Below are 26452 nucleotides of genomic sequence, written 5' to 3' on the forward strand. Positions count from 1 at the left end.
ATGCGGTTTGTCTTGCTTGAGTTCATAAGTATACCCTGGGCATCTTGGTTTTTATAGGAACCCGTCGTTATCAAGCACATCCTCAGCCACGAATACGTCAGTTATGGAAGATAATCAGTAGCTTGGGATCATATCCGAATGAATCGCTTTCTTGTTGTCTCAATTGTTTGGTTCAAAAGCAACGAGCATCCTGATTATCTGAGGCAGGGAAACGACTAGCCTCACCCAATGTGTATCACGTGCACACGGGTTTAGTATGACCGCTGGTCCTGCTGCAGGTTATGCTCCCGGCTCCGTATCTTATAGCTGTTACAGCGTTATCTCGGTATCTGGAGATACAGGTTGGACTCCTAGGTATCCAAGCAGATCGCCTGCATATTGTTTTACTTAGTTCAGAAACATAGCAACCTCAATTTCTATAGAACCTAACCCGTCGTTGTTAAGTTTACTATCAGTGGCGAACACGTCAGTCACGGGAAACGATCAATATTGAGTGGATCGCTTTTATATATTTTGCTCGGTTTAGAACGCATAAGCATAGTAAGTCTATGGGGCAGGATTACAAAACCGCTACCTTCACCCGATATGTGTCAAGCACACACGGGTCAGTGATCCCGCTGACCCTGTCGGCCCTATTTGATTGAGTTCAGAAGCATGCATATGTCTAGGGCATCCTAACATTTATAAGAACTTGCCGTTAACAAACACGTCGTCAGTGACGAAGACGTTAGCCACGGGAAGCGATCAGTAGTACCTTGGCAATCAGGGATCTTGGTTGTCGGCTCTCGTCCGAACGAGCCGCTTTGATCTCGGTTTAGAAGCATGCGCATCCTCTATGAGGCAGGATCACTGAGCCATGACCTTCATCCAATGTGTATCACCCGCACATGCGTGGGTGCTACCGTAGAAACTGCTCCCATCTCAATATTCTATAGCTGTTGCGGCGTTGTCTTTGTAACTGGTTGATAGCGATGAGAGGTAATCTACCTAAGACTCCGATAAATTAGGGCACATATCACTTCTGGAATTTTTGGACAGGGGGAAGAAACAAAGGTCGTATCAGCATATCAATTGATAAGTTTCATGACGCCATTGCTACCAAACCGAGACCTCTTGATGTCTCCATACAACTCTGGTCGTCCGACGGGACCCCATTTACTCCCTTTTACTCCCTTTATAACATCATCAGCTGTGCAGATGCTAGCACTTCACTTCTTGCCAGAGTTACCGGAACTTCCACCGCCATAGCCGGACGAGGTTCTCTCGCCGCTGGAAGAGGTGTAGGTCGAACCGCCGTTGCCATCGTTGTAGTAGGTGCTGCCGTTGGGGTTGGAGTAGTAGTAGGACCCGTCACTTGGCATGTGCTGGTCAGCTTCCTTTCCTATCGGTCAACGACGGGAGATGCTTTTTTGAGGACAGAAGGTCCGGGAGAGTAGCCCGCTCAGACAAGAAATTGTCGTCCGGACGAGGAGGAGGAGCAGCAATTTGGACTCACGTGTTAGAGTAGTGGTACGAGTTGGAGTTGGAAGCGCTGCTGCCATAGTCACGCGCGCAGTAGTGGTTGCCCTGGATTTGCCAGTCGACATGTCAGTCATGCACATCTCCAGCTTGAAGCTTCTGCTGGCTTCGGGAGTGAGGGATTGATCAGTACCTCGCTGTTGGTGCCGGAGCTCTTGTACTCGTAACCCTGTCCGCTCATCTTGGCTTTTTGCTAGTCGGGCTTGATACGAAAGTGGTTGATTGGGATGGTTCTGTATGCGTGGTACTGGAAGGTTTGTGGAGAGATGAAGAAGAGGGGATAAAGGTGTGAGGTTACCAGGAGGTAAAGGGAGATTAAATAGGTACCCAGGCAAGACCTCTATGGTTCATCACGCAAGGCTTATCGATGCTTTCCTTCCCCTTTCCACCCCGCATCACGGATTGATGGTAAGCGGGGCAGGGATAATCGGCAAGCTGCCTACTCAAAGTTAATATCTACCTCGCGCTTACTTGGGCCTTCCTTTTGGCTTGCAGGAAGCTTTCAAGTGCCTTCCCGCGGAGCTCCGTGCCACAGCTCCAGAGTCAAGTCTGGCAGGAACATGTGATTGCATCATTCCTCCTTCTTGTTGCCCACTGTACGTATAAATCGATCACAATCAAGTTCCCAGTGTCAAGAAGCAGCAGAGAAGCGCAGCATGATGTTGGCATATTGCTTTTTCCCGACGACATAAGGCGGTTGTCCCCTTTCCCCCGCTGCCAAGCAAGCTGCCACTTTCGTGACCCGGTCTGGGATCATCCTGGTACTTGTCGACGTTTGGGTGGATTTTATACCAAGTAGGTGAACACCTCAGTCGAGAGAAGAGCCTAGCACTCCATGTCCAGAGACGAAAACAAAGGGACTAGGACTGAGAATTTGAGAATGACCTCTAGCTTGCAAAGCACATAAGCAGTAGACTAGCAATCGCAAGCGCGTTGTCGAACTACATGGTAGCTGAGCGGCAGTCGGGTGGGATGAGAGCCAGAGAACCCCTCACTCGCACAGCTGTCCCCCACGTTTCAGGGATCAGCTTGCATGGAAAAAGCAAATGGCATCCCCCAAGCACCAACTCACTTGTTGAACTCACGCGCCTCTGATTCCTACACTCCGAACCGAAACCAGATTTCATATGCTACCGCATCTTGCTACAGGTATCCCAATTGCGCGTAAAACCAACCCCAAATAGTATCCATCCCATTAGAGGTAAAGAAAAAGAGCCCATCATTCCAATTTTAACAAATACAATCACATAATCGCTCCGTCGTCGCGCATTAAGATGTCCCCCGTCGTTATTTCATTCCAACACTTTAACCAAGTCAGTCACAAGTCACGCAAGGTGCGGAGTAAACACCCAACTCAAGGTAAGGTTCCTCAAAGCTTACTTTTTGCCGTACCCGGAGCATGTTCGGTATCCGCTAGCCGAGGTGTACGGAGAACCGCCGTTGCCTTCGTTCTGATACCTCTCGCTCTTTGGAGTCGAGTCGTGAATTGAGCCGCTTCTATCCATCGATTGTCAGATTCCGTCAGTCTTCGATTTTTGGCCTCCTCTCACGCCCCACGCAGACGTACATCCCCAGATCTTGATCGAGGACTGGATGAGGATGATCAAAAGTAAGAATGATTGACACTCACGCGCTGGGATACTGGTATGAGTTCGGGTTCGCAGAGCTGCTGCTGCTGTTTCCGTAGTCGCGGGCGCAGGAGTAGTTACCCTGTTTGTTCCCCCCGCAGTGAGTACTTTGTTTGCTTCCACGACAACCTCACATTGGCTTTGGGTTCTCAAATTACCTGGCTGTTGCTCTTGTACGAGTACCCCTTGCTGCTTGGCATATCGTCGATCTTGGGAAGAAGGGTGGGCAGCGGTTTCTATTCCTTTCTTTCCGAATACTTCTGAATCGGAGTTGGGCCGGGGAAGATGGAACAGCACAATCAAAGGATGAAGATGTCGTCGGGGCTTGTTTTCCTCTTTTCGCTTTTGACTCAATGTGGAGATGGGGAAAAGAAGACGGAGAAGGCGAACTTAAGTATAAGAACAAACTCTCTCTTTCTCTTCAGTTTACGGCACATGGTACGAGATACAGATCAAGGTACATAATGGGCTGATCATGGGCGATGCGTGGTTTGAAACGCCTGCGCTACTTCACCTTACCCCGCCCCACGGGAGCTCATTGGAGAGAGCCCATGGTGAGACTTTTTTTCTTACTCTCTGATAATTCCCGTGCCTTTACGAGTCGGGTCCATTGACAAGTCTGGATGGGTGGATGGATGGTGGGATGGGGGTGGGAACGGACGATGCGGCAAAAAGGACCAACGAGTGGATGAAAAGGGATGCTTTGGGCAAGGCGTCAAGCGTTCGAGCCGCATGCCGCATGGCTCCTCGTGGGTCGAGCGAGGCGACACGCATGCGCTGGCAAACGGGACTGGCCTCTGCATTCTCTTTGGGCGTTGGAACTTCTGGGGGCATTAGGTATCGGTAAGCCAGTTGTTAGGTATTTTAAGCTTCATGTGGGGGGTGGTGGGCTCGAGGCCTTGGGGGGATAGTGAGTTGGAGGAGTCTGCTCTCTGCATGAGCAGACTCTTTGGATGAGAAGGAGTCCGAGATGTCGTGGGGGAGGGAAGGGATTACTTGGATTCTGCAGCGAAGATTACTTGAGTTGGTTACTAGGTAGGGACAGAGAAGGGGGTACCTGAGCTCAGAAGCTTCGTCAAAACTTGGGACGACACACGACCTTGTTCGCATTCCCTCGATTTTTGATGAGGGAAACAGCGGCTCTTTGAATAATAACGTTGCCTTCCCCCCGCTGACGTCTTAGCTTGGGGGGTAAGGTTGTCTAACAAATATCAAGGAAAAGGAAAGGCATTAAGAGAGAGCAGCTGTAACCGCAAGGACCGCAGATCCGGGAAAGCCCGGCCATAAGTAGGGGACCGACGGACGCGGTCAGGGGCATATATCTCCGAGATCTGCTTCGGTCGACTCGGATCTGACTCCGAGGCGATGGGAGATACCACCCTTCTCAATTTTGGTCCGTAATTCTTGTACGCTTGAATTCAAAAGTCTATTTTTCTTCGTGCTTCTTGCCGGCATATCTAGTCTAGAGGCTCTTCTATATCATTATGCGGCTCACAAATAGCCCATTCACGACTCTCTCTTTTTTTCAAGTTTAGAGGTGATGATCTAGTCAGTTGGAAGGGTCCTTGGGGTCGCCGTCCTCGAGCTCGGCAAGGTACTTCTCGGCGTCCATGGCAGCCATGCAGCCGGTACCGGCACTGGTAATAGCCTGTCTGTATCTCTTGTCCTGGACATCACCGGCGGCGAAGACACCCTCAATGTTGGTCAGCGGCGTGCCGGGCTTGGTGACGACGTAGCCCTCCTCGTCGGTCTCGAGCTGTCCCTTGACGAGCGACGTTGCGGGCTCGTGGCCAATGGCGTAGAAGAGGCCGTTGGCCTCGATCGTCTCCTCGGCGCCGGTGGCGGTGTCCTTGACGACGAGGTGGCTCATCAGGCCGTCGTCGCCGCCCTTGATCTCCTTGCCGGCCGAGTTCCAGCGGACCGTCACCTTCTCGTGGGCGAGGAGGCGCTTGGCCATGATCTGCGAGGCGCGGAGGACGTCGCGGCGGACGAGGACGGTGACGTGGGAGCCGTACTTTGTGAGGTAGAGGGCCTCCTCGGCGGCCGAGTCGCCGCCGCCGATGACGACGAGGTGCTTGTTGCGGAAGATGGGGACGGCGCCGTCGCAGACGGCGCAGGCGGAGACGCCGTTTTGCCAGTACTTCTCCTCGCCGGGGAGGTTGAGGCGCTTGGCGGAGGCTCCCGTGGCGAGGATGACGGCGTCGGCGGTGTGGGTGGTCTCGGGCTCGAACTCGGTCGAGTACTTGAAGGGGCGGGAGGAGAGGTCGAGGTTGGCGACGGTGTCGGAGATGATCGTGGTGCCGAAGCGCTCGGACTGGGCCTTCATGTTGTCCATGAGCTCGCCGCCCATGATGCCCTTGGGGAAACCGGGGAAGTTCTCGACGTCGGTGGTGGTGGTGAGCTGACCGCCGGCGGCGATGCCGTTGGCCATGAAGCCCTCGTAAAGGACGGCTGGAAGAGGAAGTATCGTCAGTTGATGATCCGATAGTAGGATGAACGAGAGGGAATGGAAGGGGGCTTACGCTTCAGCTCAGCGCGCGCCAGGTAGACGGCGGCGGTGTGGGCAGCAGGCCCAGAGCCAATGACTGTGGTATGAGGTTAGCAAAGGCGCATTGCAAGATTCGAAGCCATCACGGCTTGAGAGGCATGTTTGTCTCTACTGGTCTGCAGGAGGGGCAACAATGCAGGAACGGAGAGTCGTGACATACTGACAACCTTGTTGTGCATTTTGCGGGCACTTGACTTTAAATCAACAGGGTTCGTAGAGTTCTTCTTGAGAGATGTGGTGGCTGCGGCAAAGGATAGACCAGTGGCGCTTGAGCGAAGAATTGTTCGTCTAAAGGTTGAAGAGAACAGTTTGGCGGTGATATGCGCGTTCAGGAACACGCACTATCCTCTCCAAAAATGGCGGGGTATCAGAAAAAGAGAGATATATGTACAGCAAGAGGGGAGGAGGGGGGTGCCACCGTAAGGTAGGCCAGGGGGCGTGTGAGAGGAGGGGTGGAGGGGCAAAACGAATGGAAGGGGGCAGGACGGCGACGGCGACGGGCTTTGCTTCCAATCAAGGCTTGGAAACTCGTGGACCGCTATCGTGACGGCAGACCCGGGATGGTAGTGGTAGTGGTAGTACAAACAGGACAGTGGTATGGACTACAGGGCCAGGGAGATTCTGCAGCAAACAGTACAGATAGCGGCGGGCAGTAGTGGTACAAGCAGTCAAGCACGAATTTGATTTCTAATGGTGGTGGTGGCCGGGATCTGGGAGACTGATGCGTTGCGCTGGTAGTGGTGGTGGATTCCAGAATTCCAGAAATTTTTAATCGGGGCCTGCCGCACGATTCAGGGTGCATTTGATAGCGTCTGTCAGTCGGCCAAGCCAAACCGCATGTGGTCTGGATGCGCGATCGGAGTGCCGTTCTCTGTCGTGACTGTGTGGATTACCTAAGCACCGAGTCGCCGACTCCCCGTTCCGTCGGTAGCCCCCACTTGCCGAGGCTCTTCCGAGTGACGCAACTCGGCTCCGAGCCACAAATCTGCTGCACGGTGTGCCATGTACCTACCAGCGGGTACCTTTCTTTTCGTCTTGTCGTGAATTGTGGACTGAGGCGGTCACCGGTGTCGGGAAGTTTATAATCTACAAGGGTTCTCATCCTGCTGGGAATCTTATCAATCGCATCAGCATCTATTTGGAATTGTTGACGTCAATGAAGCTCCTGCCTCATAAGACTAATATCTAGATTCGAGCCAAGGCCGTCTTGGTCGGCGATATTTCAACAATTCTTGTGTGCAAGTATTCGAGATTATCGCTTACGCGATCAGAAGGATGACTTAATTTCGGAGCATAGATCTTCTCCCATTTTTACTCATTTGCTCCATCGCCTCACCCACGTCACAAGTTTTTCTCAGCAATTTCCCAAAAGCCTCGAGTCTTACGCTTTCGCAAGTGCGCCCGAGCAAGGATATGCCTCTCTTATCAATCATTCAGACCGAGTGAGCTAGAATGACCAAGATCCCTCTACACATGCTCAACCTCTCAACCTCCTCTGAGGACGTCTGCGATACCTCCTTTCGGCCGGTGAAGAGCTCTTTCTACGTTAACGAGCGAGATCGGTTTTGTTGTCATCTCAATATTCCAGAAATGGCTACTCCAATCTGGCCGAGGGTTCTATATCCCGGTAGAGAGCGCAAGGTAAATTAAGAAAACCGCTTCTAGACGAATCCTCATTCATAATCTTTGGCACGCCAGCAAAGCTACTTTGCTGGTCCGCATCTTATCTTCCCTGCCTTAGTAGGCAGATATGTCCGTCATGCCTCTCTTCTTCTGTGCAACCACGCCGAACCTCGCTTCTTCCCGCTCCCATTGCACACACCTCAGTTGTATCTTCATCGTCCTCGAGCTACTCACTGCCGCTGTTTCCAAAGTGGCGGCTCATGGTTCAAGTCTCAAACAGGGCCTCAGCCACCGATGGTCCAGCCTTGCAGTACATCTGTACCTTGAGAAAACATAAACAGGTCAACCTTGGATCGGCATTTTGATCACATGTCATAGGATTCAGAGTATTCGTATGAAGAGCCGGCTGTCACGACCACGGCCGTTGGGTACACATCATTATTCAGGGCTTTCCCCTAACCCAAAGGTCCCAGGCATTCCATTCCCCGCATACTCAACAACCTACGCATCCGGCAGCCCAGAAACAACAACACCAGTAACAAAATCCTTGGCGTGCCCCTGGGTGTCCATCTTGCCAGTACCATTCTTCAAATAACAATACTCTCCCGGCAACTTAATCATAGCAACAGACCGACAATACCCGCCCGCCTTGACATCCCCGCTGGCAAGATTACTCCCATACGCCTGGTTATGAGCCGCACACAGCGCCATACACTCCTCAAACGTCGAAACATACACCTTGAGGATATCATACAGCGCTGGGTTGCCGTACGCCGCGCCCGACGGGTAATTCACCTCGCAGAGCTGACGGAAGGTCTGCGTTGAGTACCCGGAACCAATTTTCATCGCGTTGCCGCCGGCGTCGGTGGGCGTGTAGGTCGTCGTGTTGATGCTCGGGCAGCCACCGTCCGTCGGGGCGGAGCGGATGCCCGTCGGGATCGAGCGCGTGGTGGATGAAGTCGCTGTTGAACTGGAAGACTGTATGCCTGCGCCTGAGCTTGCGCTTGAGGCCGTAGGCGCCGATTGCGAGCCTGCTGTTGCTGAGGCTGTTGATGACGGGTCTCTGTTTGGACGTTGGGATTCAGTGACCACGTCCTCTCATCTTCCCTACGTGAGTTGGAGGGACAGGTGAACTTACACTGACACGGCTGAGCTAGTAGCCTTTTGCGCCGCCAAACCTCCCGCCACGCCGCCGGCGATGCCGCCAGCAAGGACAACCACCAGCGCAATCACCAGCCCCCAGAAGACAGGCACCGTCAGACCGAGAACGCGCCGTCTCTCTGGCGGCGGCGCGTCTGCCGCTGCGGCGGACGTAAGCGCCGGGTGGTAGGCCTGCGTCATTGTCGTCCACGTTGACTTTTCCAACGGGCTCTGGAACTCGGAAGGGTCGTACGGGATCGGCGCGGTGGAGTACCGGCTCGGTGCTGCCTCGAGGCCGGGTTGGTCTACTGGTACCGGCGCCGCAGCCGTTGCCTCCATGTGGGGACGGTGTTGGATTTGATCGGGCATCCCGCCAAAAATCTGCGTCGGTCTCCTCGATTACTCCAAGTCGTACGAGGTTTAAACAAATAAGATGAGGCAAAACCGCGTGCGCGCGCGCGATGATCACAGATTAATCAGAAAGAAGGGCATCAAGACCGAGAGAAAAACAAGAGCAAAAATGAAATTAGGCTGCCAGCCGAGTACTTGAATGAAAGCTCAGCTCGCAAGGTTGAACACACTGGTTGACCCTGGCTACGATGGTACGGTAAGCGGCAACCGAGCTTACCATGCAGGCGTGGGACATGGGGGTGTTCATTTTCTTTTGCACGATGCCTCATTGAGTTGAGAACCCATGCGCCGACAAGCTTTTTTTGGGACTGGGAACAGCCCGAGCCTTACCTTCCCTTCTCCTGAGACGATTGTCTCTCTGTCTCGTGGGAAGCGCAAACGCGACCACCCGGCGACGCCACGCTCCGTCCCATGCAATTTAGCCTCAGCCCTAACGCGCCAACACTGAGAAGGGGGAGGAGGGAAGGGGGCCAAGCGTATGATGAACGCTTCAAGTGCTCGTCGTCGCGTCGGCAGGATTTTGTCTACGGATACCAATGAACCCTATTCGAAACGGCGCCCGATGGCGATGGTGGTGAGGGCGGTTGAGTGGTGGTTGGCTGGCCTTGGGGTCGTAGCCGCCGAGGCGCCTGCATGTGCTTCGCCCGGTTGGCGCGTCAACCGAAATAACTCGTGTCTAGCCTGTGTCTGAGCTGAATGGCAACTGCAGCTGTCTTGAAGCCTTGTTTGGTTGGAAGGGAGGAAGGGATTCTCGTGGTTGAGGTGCAGTTGTTGGTAATCGAGGGTTTTTGAGCTTGAAATGATGAGTAATGTTGAAGAGACTTGAACCTTTTCATGGAGCATGCAAAAACCCGAGAAGCAGATATCTCATCTTGATTATCGTCATCCTACATACAGGCAAGCCGTCTGATTACATCGACCGGGGCTGAGTTGGCAACGCACAATGCCCGTGGTCATGAGATCGAAGCTCACGAGGAGATTCCTTCACAGTAGCGTCTTCTGTATCCTCTCAGCGACCTTCAACGGCTTCAGACGTACTCAACAATGGTATAAGTAGAGAGTCGCATCTTACCATAGACTGGAGAAATGGATTGCAGTTTTCATCCGCCAAACTTTATCAGATGTCAGGTTCGGTAAAACTTGATAGAGCGACGGATTAATTCCTGCATCATGAGCGGTCGATCTAGGAATATGGGAGGTAGCTTGTCCGCAACGCCAACATGATCTAGCCGCACGATCTCGAAGTGAACTACAGATTCATGGATTTCATAGATTTGGCTAGATAATCTTGCACTTTCAAAATCCGCGAAACGCATTTCTACTCGAATATTCACACCACCTAACGCTTCATCCATCCTCAAGCACCAAACATCAAGAAAGCTCGTGTCTCCTATCGTGGTTACTAGATAACTCATTCGGTACCGGCTGTCCATGCATCTCAACCGGCACATACGCCGTCCGCTCCGACTTGGCCCACGGCGACGACGGGCCGGTCCCAGAGGAATCTATCTGGCTCGACAGCGCCGCCCTCGTCTTCCTCTTCTCGCGAAACAACATGACGGTTAGCGCCGCGATCGCCAGCGCCAGCGGCGCGCCGATGCCCACCCCGATTCCCGCCGCCGCTCCCGTCGAGATCCCGTTGCTGATACTGGACTCTGCCGCCGTCGCGGAACACGTTGCGGCGGTCCCGGTGCTCTGTCCTCCTGCTGCCGCGGTCGCGGTCACCGTCGTTGTCGCGAGGTCCCCGAGGTCTGATTTCAGGTACTCGTTAAGCAGCATCTGGCCTGCGGGGACGCCAAAGGTGTAGTTTGCGCAGTTGCCGGAGTTCTGGCATGCGAACTTGTTGTCGCCGCATAATGCGACACCGCAATGCCGGCCGGGAACTATAATATAAGTCAGCCCAACGAAGATTTTAATACCAAAACTCCAAACAGAGGATACCCTAGAGTCCTCCTCTTCAAAAAAGGGATCTTACCTCCGCCGGTAATCTCCTCCTTGTCGCAATACTTTGGACACCCGCTCCTCGACCAGTTCTGATCCGTACACGCGCCGCGGTAGAAGCTCAGCTCCGTCTGCGAGAAGCAGAGGCCGTTGCTCATGCAATAATGATTCTGGAAGCAACACGCCGCGACCTCGGTGCCGCCGGCCACGGGACAGGCTACCGCCTGCTTCGCCTCGACGCCGTTGGGCCAGTAACATGTCTGGCCCGCCACCGCCGTGACGAACGCCACCGCTGCGAGGAGCCGCCAGCGTAGCAGCGACAGATGCATTATTTGTAGATGGGCTCCTCAGAGTTTTGAAGAAGTTGGGAGAGTTTCGGCACGACGGGAAGAGAGGGCGAAAAAATCTTGGTTTGGTGCGGGACGGAACTCTTAGACTAATAAGTTGTATTCCATGCAGGCACAATGGCTATGCTTCAAGTTCCTACGCCCAAGCTGGGCTTTCAAAGTCACCTTCAAGCTAGGGTTCTAGAGACATGCAGCGCTTGGCGAGTGATTTTGGGGGTCAAGGGATTCGTATCCCTGTCCAGCCTTAGATGGCTTGATGGCTTGAACGAATCGCGCCGCACAGGGGCTTGGCTAGACGGGTTTCGCGCCTCCTGGAAATGACCGCAATACAAGACTCTCACAGCCCAGTTGTCATTGACTTCTATGGGTGTACTCTGAGGACTGCCAAACTGCCTCATAGAGGAGCGCCATAGGAATGGTCTGTTGCAAACACCTGCAGGTCCCTCTCCACCAACTGCACGGGTACCAGGGATTAATTCTGTTGCCTGCGGCCCTTACCGGGATGGCTGCGATCCCCTCATTATAACAGAGAGACGGCTTCACAGGGGTCATGCTTTACGAAACACAAATTGGGAATAGCTCAGAAAAAAGCATAGAGATAAGCTTGTTGCAACTCAAAACGCGGATAATCATTTCGCTACGCTGACTGATGTTCTCATTGTCATCAATCCCTCCTCCACCCCGTCACCATGACTATCACGCAGCTCTCACTCCTTTGACAGACTTCCATTCCAAGAAACAAGCCGCAATGGCCGAAATAGCAGCCAAAGGAATCGCAGCAGTGAACACCACGCGAAGAGCATCATCATACACAGAAACCATCATCGGGAGCGCCTCAGCCGGCACAACCGTCCGAAACGCCGCCACCCCGGCCCCGAGCACCGTCGGGATATCCACCCCAGGGACCGCATCCGCCGCCGAAGCCTGCAGCAAGTGATTCTGGAACAGCGCATTCCCGACAGACACAAAAACGGCCCCGCCCAGCGCCTGCGACGCCACGACCGCCGCGGTCCCGACGGGCACCTCGTCCGGCGGCAGAACGGCCTGCACGGCGGTGAACCCTTGCTGTATAGCCATCCCGAAGCCCGCCGCGACAAGGATCTCGAACCCGATCCAGTGCGACGTCGGCGTGTCGGGCGAGAGCGTAAGGAGCTTACCGCACCCGGCTGTCGCGATCATACCTCCGATGATGGCCGGGGCTGAGGGGTAACCCACGACGGAGACGAAGATGCTTGCTAGGAGGGAGAAGAGGGCTATCGCGGCGACGTAGGGGAGCATGTCCACGCCAGAGGATATGGCGCTCTCGCCGCGGACTGCCTGGAACCAGATTGGTAGGAAGTAGATGTGGATAAGGAGAGCCCCGTACGTTGCAAAGGCCGCGACGCAGGAGGCGGCTACGGTTCGCTGCGTGATGATGGCTGGTGGGAAAAGCGCGCCGTCTTGCTTCCACCACTGCCATGCGGCGAAGACGATGGCCGTTGCGCCGGCGCCTGATAGGAGGCCGATGAGTTTTGTGCTAGACAAGGCTTCGCCATGGGTGACGTATTGGAGGGCTAGGAAGAGCATTACGCAGGCCCCGAGGAGGAGTACGTTGCCTATCAGGTCGAGGTCTAGGATTCTGTTAAAGAAGGTTTGTTTCTGTTGCGCTTGCTGCCGAGGGTGGAAGAACAGGAGAAAGACGATGAGGGTGAAGCCCGCGGTGGGGAGGTTGATGTAGAAGCACCATCGCCAAGTCTGGGTACGGGGTCAGTCTTTGTTTTTGCAGGCAGTTAGAACCGCGGGATCACTTACGACAAGGTCAGTGAAGACACTTCCGAGCAGGGGACCGATCATGGCGCCAAGGCCGAAACTGTCGTTGCGTTAGCTTCAACACGTCTTGAACTTCTCTCTTTTTGGATAGAGATTTCGTACATAGCTCCGATGATGGCCGTGTAAACTGGACGCACTCTCACGGGAACAGCCGTTGCCACGATGACGAAGCTCCCGGTGAGAATCCCAGCACTTCCAAAGCCAGCTACGGCACGACCCACGATGAGCGCGAGAGAGTTGGGGGCGAGGCCACAGATGAGGGATCCAGCAAGGAACATGAGTATGGCTAGGACGTATGCCCATTTCGCGGAGAAGAGCATAAAGACTTTGCCAAAGACAGGCTGGAGGGCACAGATCGTGAGGAGGTGAGCTGAGCCGTACCAGCCGATGTCTGCGGTGGATTGGAACTCTGATGTGATGTGCGGTATGGCCTAGTACAGTCAGTTTGAGAGGTGATTGATAAGGTGGAATGATCACTTACAGTTGTGAGGATAGTTCGATCTGCGGAGATGGAAAACACTGCAAGACAGACCCCAATGACCAGAGCCGCGAGCCGCCATCCTTTCGCCCACTGCTCCCCCTCAACCTCCCCGCCCGAAGACGGCGACACCACGGCGCCATGCTTCTCCGCCCTCGCCATATCGAGATGCGTCACTTGGTGCTGGTAGTCCCCGCCATCAACCTCGTCAATATCCGGCTCAAACGGTCTCGTGAAGCGGCTAATCCGGGCGTCGGCCTTGCCGGGGTGTCTCTGTTCCGTGACAGGTGTGAGACCTTGCCGCTCCATCCCCCGCGGCCCACTACTTGATATAGACCCGTGAAGAGACGGGTGGCTCGCCAGGTGCCGGAGCGGCGGAGCGAAGATGAATGAGATGATTGACGCGGACTCGGATTGCGGTGGTGAGAAGGCGTTCCGTTCTACGTCGTCCGTTCTAGAGAGCGTCTGTGAGTCTGAGACGGTGTGTGACGGGACTCTCTTTATGGTGAAGGGGAACGCGCTTTGGATTTGCGTGGGCGAGATCGAGTCTTCGTTAGGGATCATGCGTACGGCGCCGGGTTGTCGTAGGGATGATACCCGTCGAGGAATAGGTGGCGGTCGTGGCCCATCGGTTAGGGTGGTTGAGGATCTCATGGAATCGTGGCGGCGGCATTGGTTTTCATTGTAGAAGCTCTGATATGCCATCGAGAGTTCGCTGTTCCTCTTGCGTGTCTCTTCGTCTGTCACATCCGTCGCCCTCTTCGCCGCGTCTCCAGTGGCAGAGGGATGGTCCTGTGATAGGCGAGCCTTTTCTTCCCATTCTTCTGTCAGGGATTGTGGCAGAATGTCCTCCCCGTCGTTGTCATCCTCCTCTGAGTAGGATGAACGTAGATTGTCGTCGAGGCCAGGTAGTGGAGTAGCGTGGGAGTGTATGACTGAGATTCGCGAGCGCTCCTCACCGAGAAACTCCGAGGATGGCCTAGATCCGAGTGAGGGCCTTTTTGTCTGGGGTGCACCGCTTTCAACTACGGGCTCTCGCTTTTCAGCATCTTTTTCCATCTTCTTGTCGTCTCGCATGCTGGACGAGCTTTGGAAGCTAGTGTATCGGACGGCACAATGGTCTGTGTACTTGATGTTTGGGTAAGTTCTAAGTTCAGAAAAGAGGTGTTGTTGGGCATCGCAGGTCGTCCACATATCTTAAAGTTGCCGCCTTCTGCTTAAGAGGAGGAGCCAGAAACTGCTCGCAGTCTCAATTTAGCTTCATCACTAGTTCATACCCTGCAGTTGATTGACTGTCTAGATCATCGGCGGCGCCCGAAAACACTGGTAGAACACCCTCAGCTGCGCGCCAATTGTCTTTAGCTCGATTTAGGAATAGCCTCGCGTTGAACGTACTTACTACCGGGGCCTTCTAAGAGTAGCTGAACGTCAGACCCCAGAGTTATGGGCTGAGCTAGCAAGCAAGACTGCCCGATGTCGGTAGGTATGGGTCTGTAGAGCATATCGGCTGTGAGACAGGAGGCAGCATGCCATGTGGCTCAAGGGCAAGACTGGCACCGCTTGCCAGATCAAGGACTAGATCGGCCAAGTTTGAGTGCCATTACTAACACACCATTTCTGACAGCCATCATCTTTCGATGAACCGCGGGGATCCCCCGTTAGAAGCTGTTGTTGAGGATCGAACAAAGCACAAAGCAGCAGCCGAGGGGGCGCTAGCACTTGGTGAGGGGAAGCGTGGCGGGAGAGGGTGTCATCCGCGGCGCCGGCGCCGTGGAATTTCAAACTAGACGGGATTCCGGGGCCGATGTCTTTGTTCGTCGGGACCGAAGACAATGAATTGGGATGGGAACATGAAACATGGAGTTTAGAGAAGGCAGTTGGCGTCCTCGTCATTATCGGAGAGAGAAAGATTTTGCAAATTCATCGCTTACTTGGCCTAGCCGTGCAGTTGCAGTGCTTTTCGTCTATAGGATGAATCATGGGAGTGTTGGATATTCGTGTACATTTCGGGTTAGCAGTGGGGGTAGACACCGATGCGGCCTTAGGTTGGTGATGAATTACAGTCGAAGAGAGCGGGTGCTCAACCGAGAATATCAGACATGTTCCCGGTGATTTACAGGAAGCAACTGGCCAGCCTCTCGCCAGTTACAGAAACAAAAGGGACTTCTGCCCAGAAGCTTAAGATGGCTATACCCCTAATCCTGAAGTGCAGCGCTACCGCTTTCTGTAACTTTTGCTTTCGAGTCTCCATGCAAGAATCTTTTTTGTCCCCTTTTTCTCTTATCGCACCGTTATTTCTTCACCCTCAACCTTTAGCATACTTCAAAACCTGATTGATTATGCCGTGTCACTCATCTATTCATTAGTGACTAGTGTTGTGACGACTGCTCGTACCCCACCAATTATGGCACTTGCTTGTTTACGCCAGCCTACAAGATTATTGATCACGATCTTGGTGTGGGAGGTTGAAAGAAGTTCAGAGTTGAAACAAGGGGAGGCTTGCCCGCGCTTCGTCACTTTGATGCTGCCCATCCTGAAGCAAACTGCCCTGCTACCTGCACTTAGCCCAATTGCTTCATCGAACGAACTCATCGCAAATGCAGCATATGCTTGGCAAGATTTAGTGTAAGTTCAGCTTCAATTGCATGTGATTTCTTTCCGTTGTTTGACTCCAAACTAAGACGCACACATCTAACAACACCTAGTTCCATGGCAGTGACTTCATGGCAGCATGTCAACAGGCCCAGAGGCATGGGGCGATTGAACAAGCCAATGATCCAATCCTCATTCGTTTTGGAAGGTATTTTATGAACCAAACTTCTCAACACGAATCTAGCAATTTGAGTCTTCTCGAGAATGCCTATTGAGGGAGCAGAGGAAAGGAAGAATGACCTTGAGAAAGTCGGCATGTTGGATTTTGATCGTATTCGTACTAGCGTGATCTGCGGACCAGGATTCCCCAGACGATCCCACCACACCTTGAAGGCCCGTAATTCTAAATCCATCGACCCGCCTCACTCCGGCAGACCGCAGGCCGCACAACTTCAGATGTTTCCTCCTCATCTCACCCCATCCCACCATCCTTCACCATCAGGCATGGCATTTCACTTTTGCATACAGTCAGACATGGGCACACTTTCGCAATAAACTCATGTCATTTGTTCCACAATCCGGAGTAAACTCCCGCCCTGCTTTCGAACCTCAACCACTATTTATGCCCACCAACGTCACCGTCACCGCCACCAGTAGCACCAAACAGGTTTCCCGTCTTTCCCCCTCACGCCTTGAAGACTCTGGCCACCGAGCTCAGCCCTCAGGACCACCCAACCAACATTGCTTACGTGTCTATGGTATTCTATGGGTTCATGCTTTGTCCAAAATAAAAACGCAAAAAAACTGAGTTGAGGTGAAAGTTTATCAAGTTTCGAGCTCAACCGTGGCGTTCTTATCTCCCAAGGTCACTGCCGCCGCCAAAGTCTGCTTTTCGTCGAGGACGGCGGCTGGCTTGTTGGACTTTTGCGACGTAGATGTAGCTGCCCTACGACCGCCCTTCTTGTAAGTCGAAATGTAGAACATAATGAAGAGAATCAGGTACGACGTCAGGATCGCGCCGCCGGTCACGGCAGAGTAGAATTCCCCACCGCACCGGCCGACGTGGGGGAGAATATCCTTGAAGTACGTGTCTGCGAAGACGTCGTAGAAGCCAAAGTAGACGAAACCTGTCGACGCAGATTAGCATGACTCCAGTTACCGAAATCCTCACCATCATGTCAAGTGAGTTAGTGTTGGGGTTCAGATGTGTTCGACTCACCAAGGTCCAGCACGAACTGGGTAATCTGCAAGACGGTGATCCACTGCTTCCACCACACCTTGACGCCCCGCGCGGTCTGGAAGTAATACCAGTACATGACAACGTGCACCGTAAGGTTGAGCGTGATGGGCACCCAGGACAGCGGGGTGCCTCCGATCAACTGGCTGAAGCAGAGGAGCGCGGTAGCTGGGTGGTGATAGCAGTGGAGGAAGGTAAGGGGCTTCTTCTTGAGCATCAGGAAGACGGTGTCGATGAGCTCGTAGTACTTTGTGAGGTAGTTGATCTGCCAGGAAAAGGTAAGCTTGTATTCTTGGTCAGAGGAGGATTTGAATACTCACGTAGTAGAGAACGACCAGTTGTTGTGTCCAGCCCGAGGGTCCGCAGATGCATTCGTAGATACCCTTCTGCCACAGGCTTGGTGCGATTTGTTCGACGAAGAGAACCAGTAGAGCTCCGCTGAGAAGAGACAGGAAGAGGTTGTGGATTTTGAAGAGCGTGTTTAGCTCTAGCGGCTTGCGGTTGCGCATTACCTCCCGGCCGCCAAAGACGATTACAAGGTACAGCACCACCAGACTCATGGCTTCAGTGAAAGTCGAGAGTGGTGTCCGTCCGTAAACGAACTCGAAGTCGCTGGCAGGATAGCCCATAACCGACTTGTAGACCTTGTCGAATGTTGTCCATGGTGAGAGGAGCGCCGCGGATGCATCTTTCACCACCATAAACCCGGAGATGTTGCCGCTGGAGGTGAGATTATCAGGAAACATGATGACGACTGGGGGAGAGTCTGAAGAGTCTTGAAGAAAGGAAAGATTCTTACGTAGAGGGAAGAATTGCATCGATTTATGCTAATGTGGATGAGTACCTCAATGCATGACCAAGACTTTACCATGGGAAAACGGGGCCACCGCTCTACGCCCCAAGCTCAACCATCTCGATGCCTCCGTTTCAGACCACCAACTCAATTGCTTTAAGAAACCAGCCTATGACGGCATTTTTTTCTTTACGGTCCTCGCGGGTACCCAATGCATGATAAGCGCGAGCCGCAATTAGATTGTCCATTCCCCGTAGCTACCCGAGCTTTTGCCAGCTCGGTATCAATGCTCCGAAAGCTCGTACCCAGCTTTACGTACAGCTACGACGGACCTTGAAGGACGCGTGTGATGCCCGGGTCGCGTACATCCCACACGGGTTATGCCTTAGCTTTGAGAGGCGTTACGTGGTTCTCTAGCACGTACCCGGTTTTAACCCCCTCATCAGAATCAGGCTTTTTCTATTGAAGTTAAAGATGGTATTTGCTTCTCACTTTCAGACCCTCGGGGCAGTGCAAACTAACCAGTGGGAACGACCTTGTTGACATCAAACGCCAGAATAGAACAGCGGTGAGAAGGCGAGGCTACTGCCAGCTATTGGCCTGTCTTGAGCCACCGGACCTATCTCAAGCCAACTCTGCCCTACCCAGCAGCCCACTCTATGAAATCTCAACAAATACATCCCACTCAGATGGAAAATTGTCTCTCTTCAACCGCTGGCACGAAGATGTTGGCAAACTCCAAGCTCCAAGCTCCGTTCCTCGGAGATAAAGGACGGCTACAGTTCAGGTGAGAACTGCGAAAGGGTGCCCGAGAAACAGCGTACAGATTGGCATACTTTCTGGTTCCTGCATGATATTCTTTCATCCGAGTAGAGCTTGGTTCATCTGAGTCTAGTTAGCTTCTCAAGAAACGCTTCGTATGCACACCCCGTCACAAGAAACAGCGTACATCTCTCGTACACTATCATGAGTTTTGAGCTCTGATACAGGGATGATGATATCGAACTCCATCCAAATCACACTTCCCTCTCAGTCTCTTCTTCCTACTCTGTATACAAGATCTCTTCAGCTTCGACGACTCAGCCGTGTATCGTCGGCCTACCCCTTCAAATATTGAGGGTGGTCTATCCATCCACTTTCACGCTGCGATTTCCACGTATCTATATTCAGTATCAGGTTTTCATCATCTATACTGAGCCTCATCCGGAAGTGTTGTCGAAGAGACTATAGGATTTCGCTTCTTCGTAGATTGTGTACTCGTCTACAACTTTTCAAGTCATGGGCTCAAGTCAGTTCAGCATCGCTCTCGCACCTCTCGGTTCTTCATGTCCGCGCTCGGCATCATCTCTTCTAAACTCTTGTATCGGAACTTCAAGATGCTGCTACCATCAATGACTTTCTCGGAGACAAGGTCTTGAGACCATATTCTACAAGCGCGGCGAGCCTTGACGTCGTTTGGCCTGGCAATACGGCCAAGCACGAAGATAGGATCCAAAATACTAAATCTTGACGGCATTATAAGTTCTTGATGCGGCTAACCATGGATCAGGATGAGCCGTAGTGTGGATTAGACGTCGCATTGCCCAAGCGTGGACTCCGAGGTCCAAGAAGCGATGTGCTGGGCTTATGATTGGCAGAACATACGGCTTCCTAGCCCTTCAGACCGTTTACACGTCCCTTCTCCCTCTTTACACGACATATCTACCTTGTCATGTGAGGCTGAGGGTATATATATCACCCCAATGTCGTTCCTGTCACCATCACAGCGGCGTCCGTTTAGGTCGACGGGTTAGGTCAAGCTGTGTGTCTAGTGTAGTGGTCAAATAATCAAATACTCCGATGAAGTCAAAGTTGAGGTTGACTGAGGGGCGCGCTATTCGATTCCGGGAAGGGGCGTGTACGATATGATCAATATTCCCCCTCCTTCCGCCCCAATTTCTTTTTTCTTGTTTTGGCGGAATTTATTTGTAGCTTTCCGAGGTCTGAGAGACTTCAAATTTACCAACGTGTTTGTTTATTTACTCTGGCAAAGCCAGTACGTTCTAGATATCTTGGGTAGTACTTTCCTGATATAGTAGATGGTTCAGGAGCGGACGCTTCTTAGATGCAGAAGTAGCGACTGGGTCAGTGACGGGCTGGTCAAGTCGATTTATGCGCTCGTCCAGAAGGCGGTGCTTTTAAGCGGAGGGAAAATGGGATGTTTACTCGTCGAGACTGATCTTCTGGCCTCTTGGAGTGACTCTTGTTGGTCATAGTAGCCTCGGGGTCAGATTTCACTTGGCAGATAGGGCAATGGTGGACAATATCGGAGTGCAGATTACGTCGAAGGCCCATCTGGTGGTATGAGTAGGCAACTCTTCTCCTTCTCTTAGGATTTCTTCCCAAGAGGGAGGAGGCATCGTTCTGAACTTCAAGAAGCGACGATTTGGTCGTGTTGCGTGTCTTGAAAGCTATCGGCTCACACGCTCTGCATGAAAATGATTTCCGTTCCGGCAGCCAGAGTAACTTAAAGGCATCTTCAAATCTACTATTTCTTACTTTGTCACGTGAGACTAGTCAGTGAAGGGTCTACCAGCTACGCTACATCTCACGAGCTGAGCTTCCCTTCTTCCTACCCACACTGTTGAAGGGAAGCCTTTGCCAAATGCTGTAAAAACGAACCAGAGGATCCAGTTCGCATTGGCATCATTGGTCTTCGAGAAGCCAGATGTGCCCTCACGGACGACGACGACGAAAGAGTTGATGGAACTCTTGGTGCGGAGAATGCTGTTGCTAATCTCGACGAAGCGTGACATTGATAACTAGTTTTCATCGCTGAACAAGTATACGGCCCGGTATACTACAGGAGACGCTCTGAGCCTTGTAGGATGCCTCTAAACTACTACAAAATTCAGTCGAAGACGGTCTTTCTGCTCATCTGATAGAACTTATCAGAGATCCCGATGAATATTGCGATCGCTATAATCAACAAGATGCCCTCATCCAATGCGAGACTCTCCACGATGTTGGAGGGGATTGGACAGTTGTTTGCATTGATGGACGCTCTTTTATCTTGTGGAATTGTGCACTATGCCACTCGGTCAAGACGTTTCTGCTCATGAGATTCATCAGCAGTCGCATGATACTTAAATTGGTGTTTCAGCAAGACTTTCCGGCTCTGTCCACTCAGCGCCCAAGAAGGGTGTCAAGGACGGAGAACAAATTTGGCTTGAGGCCTTCACCACTCCGCCGTCAGTATGCGAGCGAGCTAGCGGCTCTGCGCCTGAGACAACGCCAACTGCAGCACATATCCAGCTAGCGCCCGAGAACGCGACGGGTCTCAAAAGCTAGTCTGTGTCGCAACTGGTCCTGTCTTCAACGGCGTCGATCTGGCAGATCGTGGCGCCACGGGTTCCCGTATTGGCTTGGTGGAGACCATCAACTTTCCACGTGCGAAACGTTCTTCGAAACGGGCGGCGGACTGCAATTTCGGGGAAAACGTCTGCCTATTGAGAGGGGTTTGAGTACATGAAGAGTTGACGATATGAACCTCGCCACAGTCAAGGCATTGAAAGAACTTGCCCAGGCTCTGCATTCACTTTGGCATGTTCATCAAGCAGGCCAAGTGGTGAGGGAACCCGTCAGAGAAGCAACTTGTCAGTAAATCGACCCCATTTCTAGATATCTCGAGTCTGCCCATCTCTTATGCACGCTTCAGGCCTCAGAGCAAAAGTTCTTGAGGCCCCAGCAAGTCGTCTCCGGTGAAGCCAAAGTAAGGGAAGAGGTCAACACCGCGGCCAAAGCTCCACGTTATTCCGCATTCACCAACCATGCAAACCACGCATCGGCGTATAGCTCTTTCAGAATATCATTGGGTCATGGGCAGGAGATTAGATACAAAGCACGGCAAAGATCGAATTCACATGCGCATGGAGGGAGGCTGGCCCATCTGTTAGGACCAGACCATATCCCATCCCCTCATGTCAAGCCACCCTCCTTGAATCCCAAGGTACTGCCACAAGACAACCACATGGCCAGAAGCCCTGCATAGCTGATCTCGAACTCAAAATCATCCTCCCCAATCACACAAATCCCATAAGCCCATGTCTCCGTCACCAAGAATCATAGCTCCGAGAAAAACAGATCTTCAACTGGTCTCTCGGTACGCATTCTCCAACAGGCTAGAACAATGTCGTCAGCCCCCGGACGGCCGCACGCCCATGGCAACCCCCCCTGTCTAAGACGACGCGGTGCCAGTGATGTGTGATGTCAAATCTGACGACGAAAATGTGGAAAGGTGGAAGCTTTGATAGGTGCGATTCACACCCCCGCCTGCCTGATCAGATGCCTAGGACAGGGGGGGTGGTCCCTGAGCTTTCCATCCCGCACCTGCACCTCTGACGTCACACTATCAGTCCAGGAGAGAGCTCATCTTCCTCTACCACAAAGCAACCGATCAAACAATTCATAAAAAGGGCCTCAGCCACCTCGACTTCCATTCCCATCTCGCTTGGTATCTCTCCAATACAACCAAAAGCCAAACCTTAAAAAGCCGCATGCCAACCTTCAACAAACCACACAACACCACAAAAATAAAAGACGTCCCCCTGTTGAACAAACTCGCACCCACCTCCCAACAACACAAACCAATCTTTCCCAAAATGCCCGTCGGAAACAGCGACCAGAACGCAGGCGTCACGGGCGGTGCCAAGTTCGTCACCTCAGCCCTCGGCAACACCGTCGGCGGCGTCACCCGCACAGTCGGCAACGTCACCGGCGCCGCGACCCAGGGCGTCGGCGACACCATCTCCAGCGCGACGGGGTCCGCTGGCCGCCCCGTGGGCGACGGCATCTCCAACCTCGGACAGGGATTGTCGGGCGCGCTGAACTCGGTTGGCAAGGGTGCTGAGGATGCTGGACAGTGGAAGAGATCGTAAAGGCAATCTGAACAGGAGCTTGATGCGAGAGGAAAAGGCACGGAGATGACGGAAAGGGAGAATGAATCAGCATGACGACTTGGGAGGTTCTTTTGCTTGTCTTATTAGGAGCGTTCACGTCGTGGAATCACCATGATGGATATAAAATACAATAATATCCCCTGAATCAACTATCCAACCCTCGCGAATATGGTGATAAGTTGCGTACTATCACACCTGTCCACGCCAGGCGCCCCCGGCCATTGATGTTACAGTATCGTAGTTTTACAAAATAGTACAGCATATGACAGTGAACAAGATACAATCGCGTAAATGGAGGGGAGTAAGAGCACTTCAACCTACTCATTCCTTCTTGCGAAACTGCAGGTTATACGTCAGCAGCTGCTCCTTCGTCATCTTACCCGGCCCGCCAGCAAACTCGTCCACGCCATTGTTATTCTTCGGGAACGCAATAACGTCCCTGACGGAAGACGAGCCGCTCAGGACGGCCACGAAGCGGTCAAAACCGATGGCGAAGCCCGCGTGCGGCGGACACCCCGCCCTTAGCGCCTTGAGCAGGTGCGAAAACTCTTTGATCTTGTCCTGGCTCATCTTGAGGATGTCGCGGAAGATGAACTCCTGGATCTCGGCAATGTGGATACGCCGGCTGCCGCCGCCGAGCTCCACGCCGTTGAGCACGAGATCATAGTGGTCGGCCTTGGCCCGGAGCGGGTCCTTGAAGAGGAGCTCAAAGTCCTCCTCGGAGTGCGGGGACGTGAAGGGGTGGTGGGTGGCCGAGAAGCCTGAGGCGCCGCCCTGTCCGACGTCGCCCTCCTCTTCGGGTGTGAACATGGGGAAGTCGGTCACCCAGAGGAATTTGAAGCTGTCATCCCTGTCCAGGAGGCCAGCCTCCACGGCGGCGTGGTATAGGGCGATTCTCGCTTCGCCGAGCTTGGTTGAGCCTCCTTGCTGCGGTTGGTTTTTGCGCGCTTGGAACAGAACAATGTCACCATTTTCGAGCGACGAAAAGCCGGCTTCCTCGGGGAGCGAGCCCAGAATGCTGTCTAGACCTTCGGGTCCGAGAGCAGAGAAGCCGTTGAGCGGTTTGCTGCTGTCGAACATCAGGGCCGTGGGAGCGCCGTCTGGGTTTTGTGATAGGCTTTTGGGGAGATTCTCCATGAACTCCGTCACGAACTTCCACACGTCCCGCCTGTCGGCGTCTTCATGTGGGCTGATCTTCCAGACTTCGACGATGGGTGCGTCGAGATCGGTGATCATGCTGACAAAGTCCTTGTTGAGGCTTTCGTCAACGCGACATATCTGGGCGCTGTTAGTTTTGGGATGCTGAAGGACGTCTGTGGGACGCAACTGACCCTGTTGGGAATGCGCAGATCCGGCTTGTCGGATCCGTACAAGTCCATGCAATCGGTGTACTTCATTCTGAGGAACGGCGCAGAAATGGCAGGGTATTCTTGGTAGAGAGGTGCTTTGGCGTCGTCTTTCTTGCTGCCCTGAACACTTTGTTGCCAGTCCTATTCTCTGTCAGCTCTTAATTCTACTCCACTGCATTTGCAACGGCGAGCAGTCGCATACCTCGAGTGATGCCTTCCTGACCGGCGCGAATGAGTCTTCTCCTACTTCCATGACGTACTGCTCTCTCACGACATCCCACGCACGGCCGACGACATATTCCACGTCCTCCATGATGGTCTCGCCCGTAGCAAAGGATTTTTCCATATCCAGCTGTCGCAATGTTAGCTATCTGTACTCATTGGCAGCACGAACTACGCACCTGTGTGAACTCGGGTTGACGGTCTGCACGATGATCTTCATCACGGAAGCACCGCGCAAACTGGTAGTAACCCCCCATGCCAGAAGCCATGAGAACCTGCTTGTACTGCTGCGGGCTCTGCGGTAGCGCATAGGCGTATCTTGGTCGCCTCGTCGGCACAATGAACTCTCTTGCGCCTTCTGAAGTAGACTTGAAGAGGACGGGCGTCTCGACGTCCATGAACTCCCTGTCCACCATCGCCTGCCCCATGGACGACTTGAGCTGCGCACGGAAGCGCAGCCTCTCCTTCAGCTCCTTGTGAAAGCGCAGCTGAAGATGGCGTTGCTCTGGCGGAAACACGGTATCAGGACCAACGATTATGTCCTTGGGGAACGGGTTGAGGTATTGTATCGAATCCATGTCAATCTCGAATCGTGTCGCACCCGATGCGTCTGTTGTTACGCCCTTTGCCAGAACGGCACTGAAGGGGCGAACCTTGGCCAGTGTAGCCGCGTTATCACCCTTGGCACAGATTTGACCGATTCGTTCTCCGTTGCGCTCCAGGTGGGCGAATGCCAAGTTCTTGCCGACCTTTCTCGTCCGGCCGATGTGTCCGCTGACGATGATCGAGGAGCCCGGTTTACTCCATGTCTCGGGCGAGGACATCTGGGGGAGTGCAACTATTGTTTTTGAAAGTCAGCAGAAGCTTCAGGAGTTACATTGGTCTTCTTGAACTTGCTCACAGCACTCCTTGAACTCTTCTGACAGTTGCGTGTGTTTTGCGTCATCTTGCGCGCGCTGGGGGTTCGTCATTGACAGGTGACGAGTCTGTTGACCTAGATGACTTATTCGACCACATGTTGAGCTTGGAGCAAGAGAGAGATTTCGGCTGAGGGGTTGCGATTGTGATGCGCGCGGACGCAGCGCAGCCAACGCTCTACTGCGACAGCATTGGCGAAGCATCTGGAAGGTCTAACCGGGCTGGCTGGAGACAAGCGACTATCCAAAAGATCAGGATCGAATCAGCAAAGTGCAGGGATCGAATTGAAGCTTCGGCAAGGCACAATGGCGTGGTGGGAAAGAATAATGGGTGGCCTGAGATCAGGTGTGATTTTGTGACATTTGAAGCTATCACAGCTCAAAGTCCCTTAGCTCACTGTTCACTGCAACAAAACGGTGGAACGATGTCGGAGCCCACCCATCCAATGCGACACAGGTGGGCTGCTGTAGCATGGCGCCTTCCTCAGGTCCCCCAGCCGGCGCTTAGTGGCACCTCAGGCAGAAGGTCCCCACCAAAAAAGTGATTAGCGCGGGGCAGATCCTCGCGTCCGTATAAAAATCTTTCAGAGAGCTCCTAAAAATTTCCTTCCTTTCCTCTTTATGATTTCTCCATTTCAAAAAAGTGTACGTTTGGTCTCCCCCCCCAATCTCTCTTAGCGCAATTGCGCACACTCGAAAAACGACGAGTATACTAATTGGATATCTTTGCAGGTGATGATAGCCACGTGGATAACATGATGCTGCTGCCTCCGTCTGAAGCATCCAAGCTCTCCCCTTTTGGTGGCTTCAGGGCAAAGGTGTCGAGGGCGGAGGGGGCCATGACATAGGCGTTCGACACGACCTTGTTACTAGTATCGGACGCGATGAAAGGCAAATCTGATTTTTCACGAAATGGAAGAATTCTGTGGGCTTGGCGCTTTTATTTGTTCGACGACAACCGG

The 26452-nt window shown here is 53.1% G+C and overlaps 9 protein-coding genes across 9 annotated transcripts; 1 reads left to right on the forward strand and 8 right to left on the reverse strand.

Moving 5' to 3' along the window:
- Positions 1–1208: 1208 nt before the first annotated feature.
- BDZ83DRAFT_750527 (uncharacterized protein) lies at positions 1209–1699 on the reverse strand (the record flags this gene model as incomplete). The annotated part of the gene is made up of 3 exons (XM_060513926.1): positions 1209–1353; positions 1496–1566; positions 1652–1699. 3 exons carry the CDS (start codon positions 1697–1699, stop codon positions 1209–1211), a joined length of 264 nt encoding a protein of 87 aa, XP_060366853.1.
- Positions 1700–2894: 1195 nt separating this feature from the next.
- BDZ83DRAFT_750528 (uncharacterized protein) lies at positions 2895–3346 on the reverse strand (the record flags this gene model as incomplete). Its single annotated transcript, XM_060513927.1, has 3 exons — positions 2895–3015; positions 3149–3228; positions 3305–3346. The coding sequence occupies 3 exons, from the start codon at positions 3344–3346 to the stop codon at positions 2895–2897; spliced, it is 243 nt and encodes an 80-aa protein (XP_060366854.1).
- Positions 3347–4695: 1349 nt separating this feature from the next.
- On the reverse strand, positions 4696–5873 carry BDZ83DRAFT_650101 (thioredoxin reductase; the record flags this gene model as incomplete). Its single annotated transcript, XM_060510347.1, has 3 exons — positions 4696–5597; positions 5669–5731; positions 5855–5873. The coding sequence occupies 3 exons, from the start codon at positions 5871–5873 to the stop codon at positions 4696–4698; spliced, it is 984 nt and encodes a 327-aa protein (XP_060366855.1).
- Positions 5874–7731: 1858 nt separating this feature from the next.
- Positions 7732–8556, reverse strand: BDZ83DRAFT_236439 (uncharacterized protein). Its single transcript, XM_060501844.1, has one exon. The coding sequence runs from the start codon at positions 8161–8163 to the stop codon at positions 7819–7821; it is 345 nt and encodes a 114-aa protein (XP_060366856.1). The 5' UTR covers positions 8164–8556; the 3' UTR covers positions 7732–7818.
- A 1568-nt stretch (positions 8557–10124) lies between these two features.
- BDZ83DRAFT_614767 (uncharacterized protein) lies at positions 10125–11316 on the reverse strand. The gene is made up of 2 exons (XM_060507864.1): positions 10844–11316; positions 10125–10751 (listed from the first exon to the last, which is right to left on the reverse strand). Exons 1-2 carry the CDS (start codon positions 11136–11138, stop codon positions 10240–10242), a joined length of 807 nt encoding a protein of 268 aa, XP_060366857.1. The 5' UTR covers positions 11139–11316; the 3' UTR covers positions 10125–10239.
- Positions 11317–11852: 536 nt separating this feature from the next.
- Positions 11853–13605, reverse strand: BDZ83DRAFT_573690 (major facilitator superfamily transporter; the record flags this gene model as incomplete). Its single annotated transcript, XM_060504641.1, has 4 exons — positions 11853–12890; positions 12948–13005; positions 13068–13396; positions 13447–13605. The coding sequence occupies 4 exons, from the start codon at positions 13603–13605 to the stop codon at positions 11853–11855; spliced, it is 1584 nt and encodes a 527-aa protein (XP_060366858.1).
- Positions 13606–16860: 3255 nt separating this feature from the next.
- On the reverse strand, positions 16861–18018 carry BDZ83DRAFT_573702 (GNS1/SUR4 family protein; the record flags this gene model as incomplete). Its single annotated transcript, XM_060504643.1, has 3 exons — positions 16861–17162; positions 17255–17537; positions 17593–18018. 3 exons carry the CDS (start codon positions 18016–18018, stop codon positions 16861–16863), a joined length of 1011 nt encoding a protein of 336 aa, XP_060366859.1.
- Positions 18019–22705: 4687 nt separating this feature from the next.
- Positions 22706–22981, forward strand: BDZ83DRAFT_573665 (uncharacterized protein; the record flags this gene model as incomplete). The annotated part of the gene is made up of 1 exon (XM_060504635.1): positions 22706–22981. One exon carries the CDS (start codon positions 22706–22708, stop codon positions 22979–22981), a length of 276 nt encoding a protein of 91 aa, XP_060366860.1.
- A 342-nt stretch (positions 22982–23323) lies between these two features.
- On the reverse strand, positions 23324–25397 carry BDZ83DRAFT_718207 (tRNA synthetase class II; the record flags this gene model as incomplete). Its single annotated transcript, XM_060512042.1, has 4 exons — positions 23324–24280; positions 24334–24492; positions 24554–24703; positions 24753–25397. The coding sequence occupies 4 exons, from the start codon at positions 25395–25397 to the stop codon at positions 23324–23326; spliced, it is 1911 nt and encodes a 636-aa protein (XP_060366861.1).
- Positions 25398–26452: the final 1055 nt, after the last annotated feature.

This window comes from Colletotrichum acutatum (assembly GCF_030867785.1).
Source record: "Colletotrichum acutatum strain CBS 112980 chromosome Unknown BDZ83scaffold_29, whole genome shotgun sequence".
Taxonomy (NCBI): domain Eukaryota; kingdom Fungi; phylum Ascomycota; class Sordariomycetes; order Glomerellales; family Glomerellaceae; genus Colletotrichum; species Colletotrichum acutatum.

Bases quoted from the DNA above. Each gene is read 5' to 3' on its own strand.
- BDZ83DRAFT_614767 (XM_060507864.1), bottom strand. From the start codon at position 11,138: ATGCATCTGTCGCTGCTACGCTGGCGGCTCCTCGCAGCGGTGGCGTTC. The intron at 10,752-10,843 runs GTAAGATCCCTT...CTTATATTATAG, and splicing joins GGAGGAGATTACCGGCGGAG to TTCCCGGCCGGCATTGCGGT.
- BDZ83DRAFT_236439 (XM_060501844.1), bottom strand. From the start codon at position 8,163: ATGAAAATTGGTTCCGGGTACTCAACGCAGACCTTCCGTCAGCTCTGC.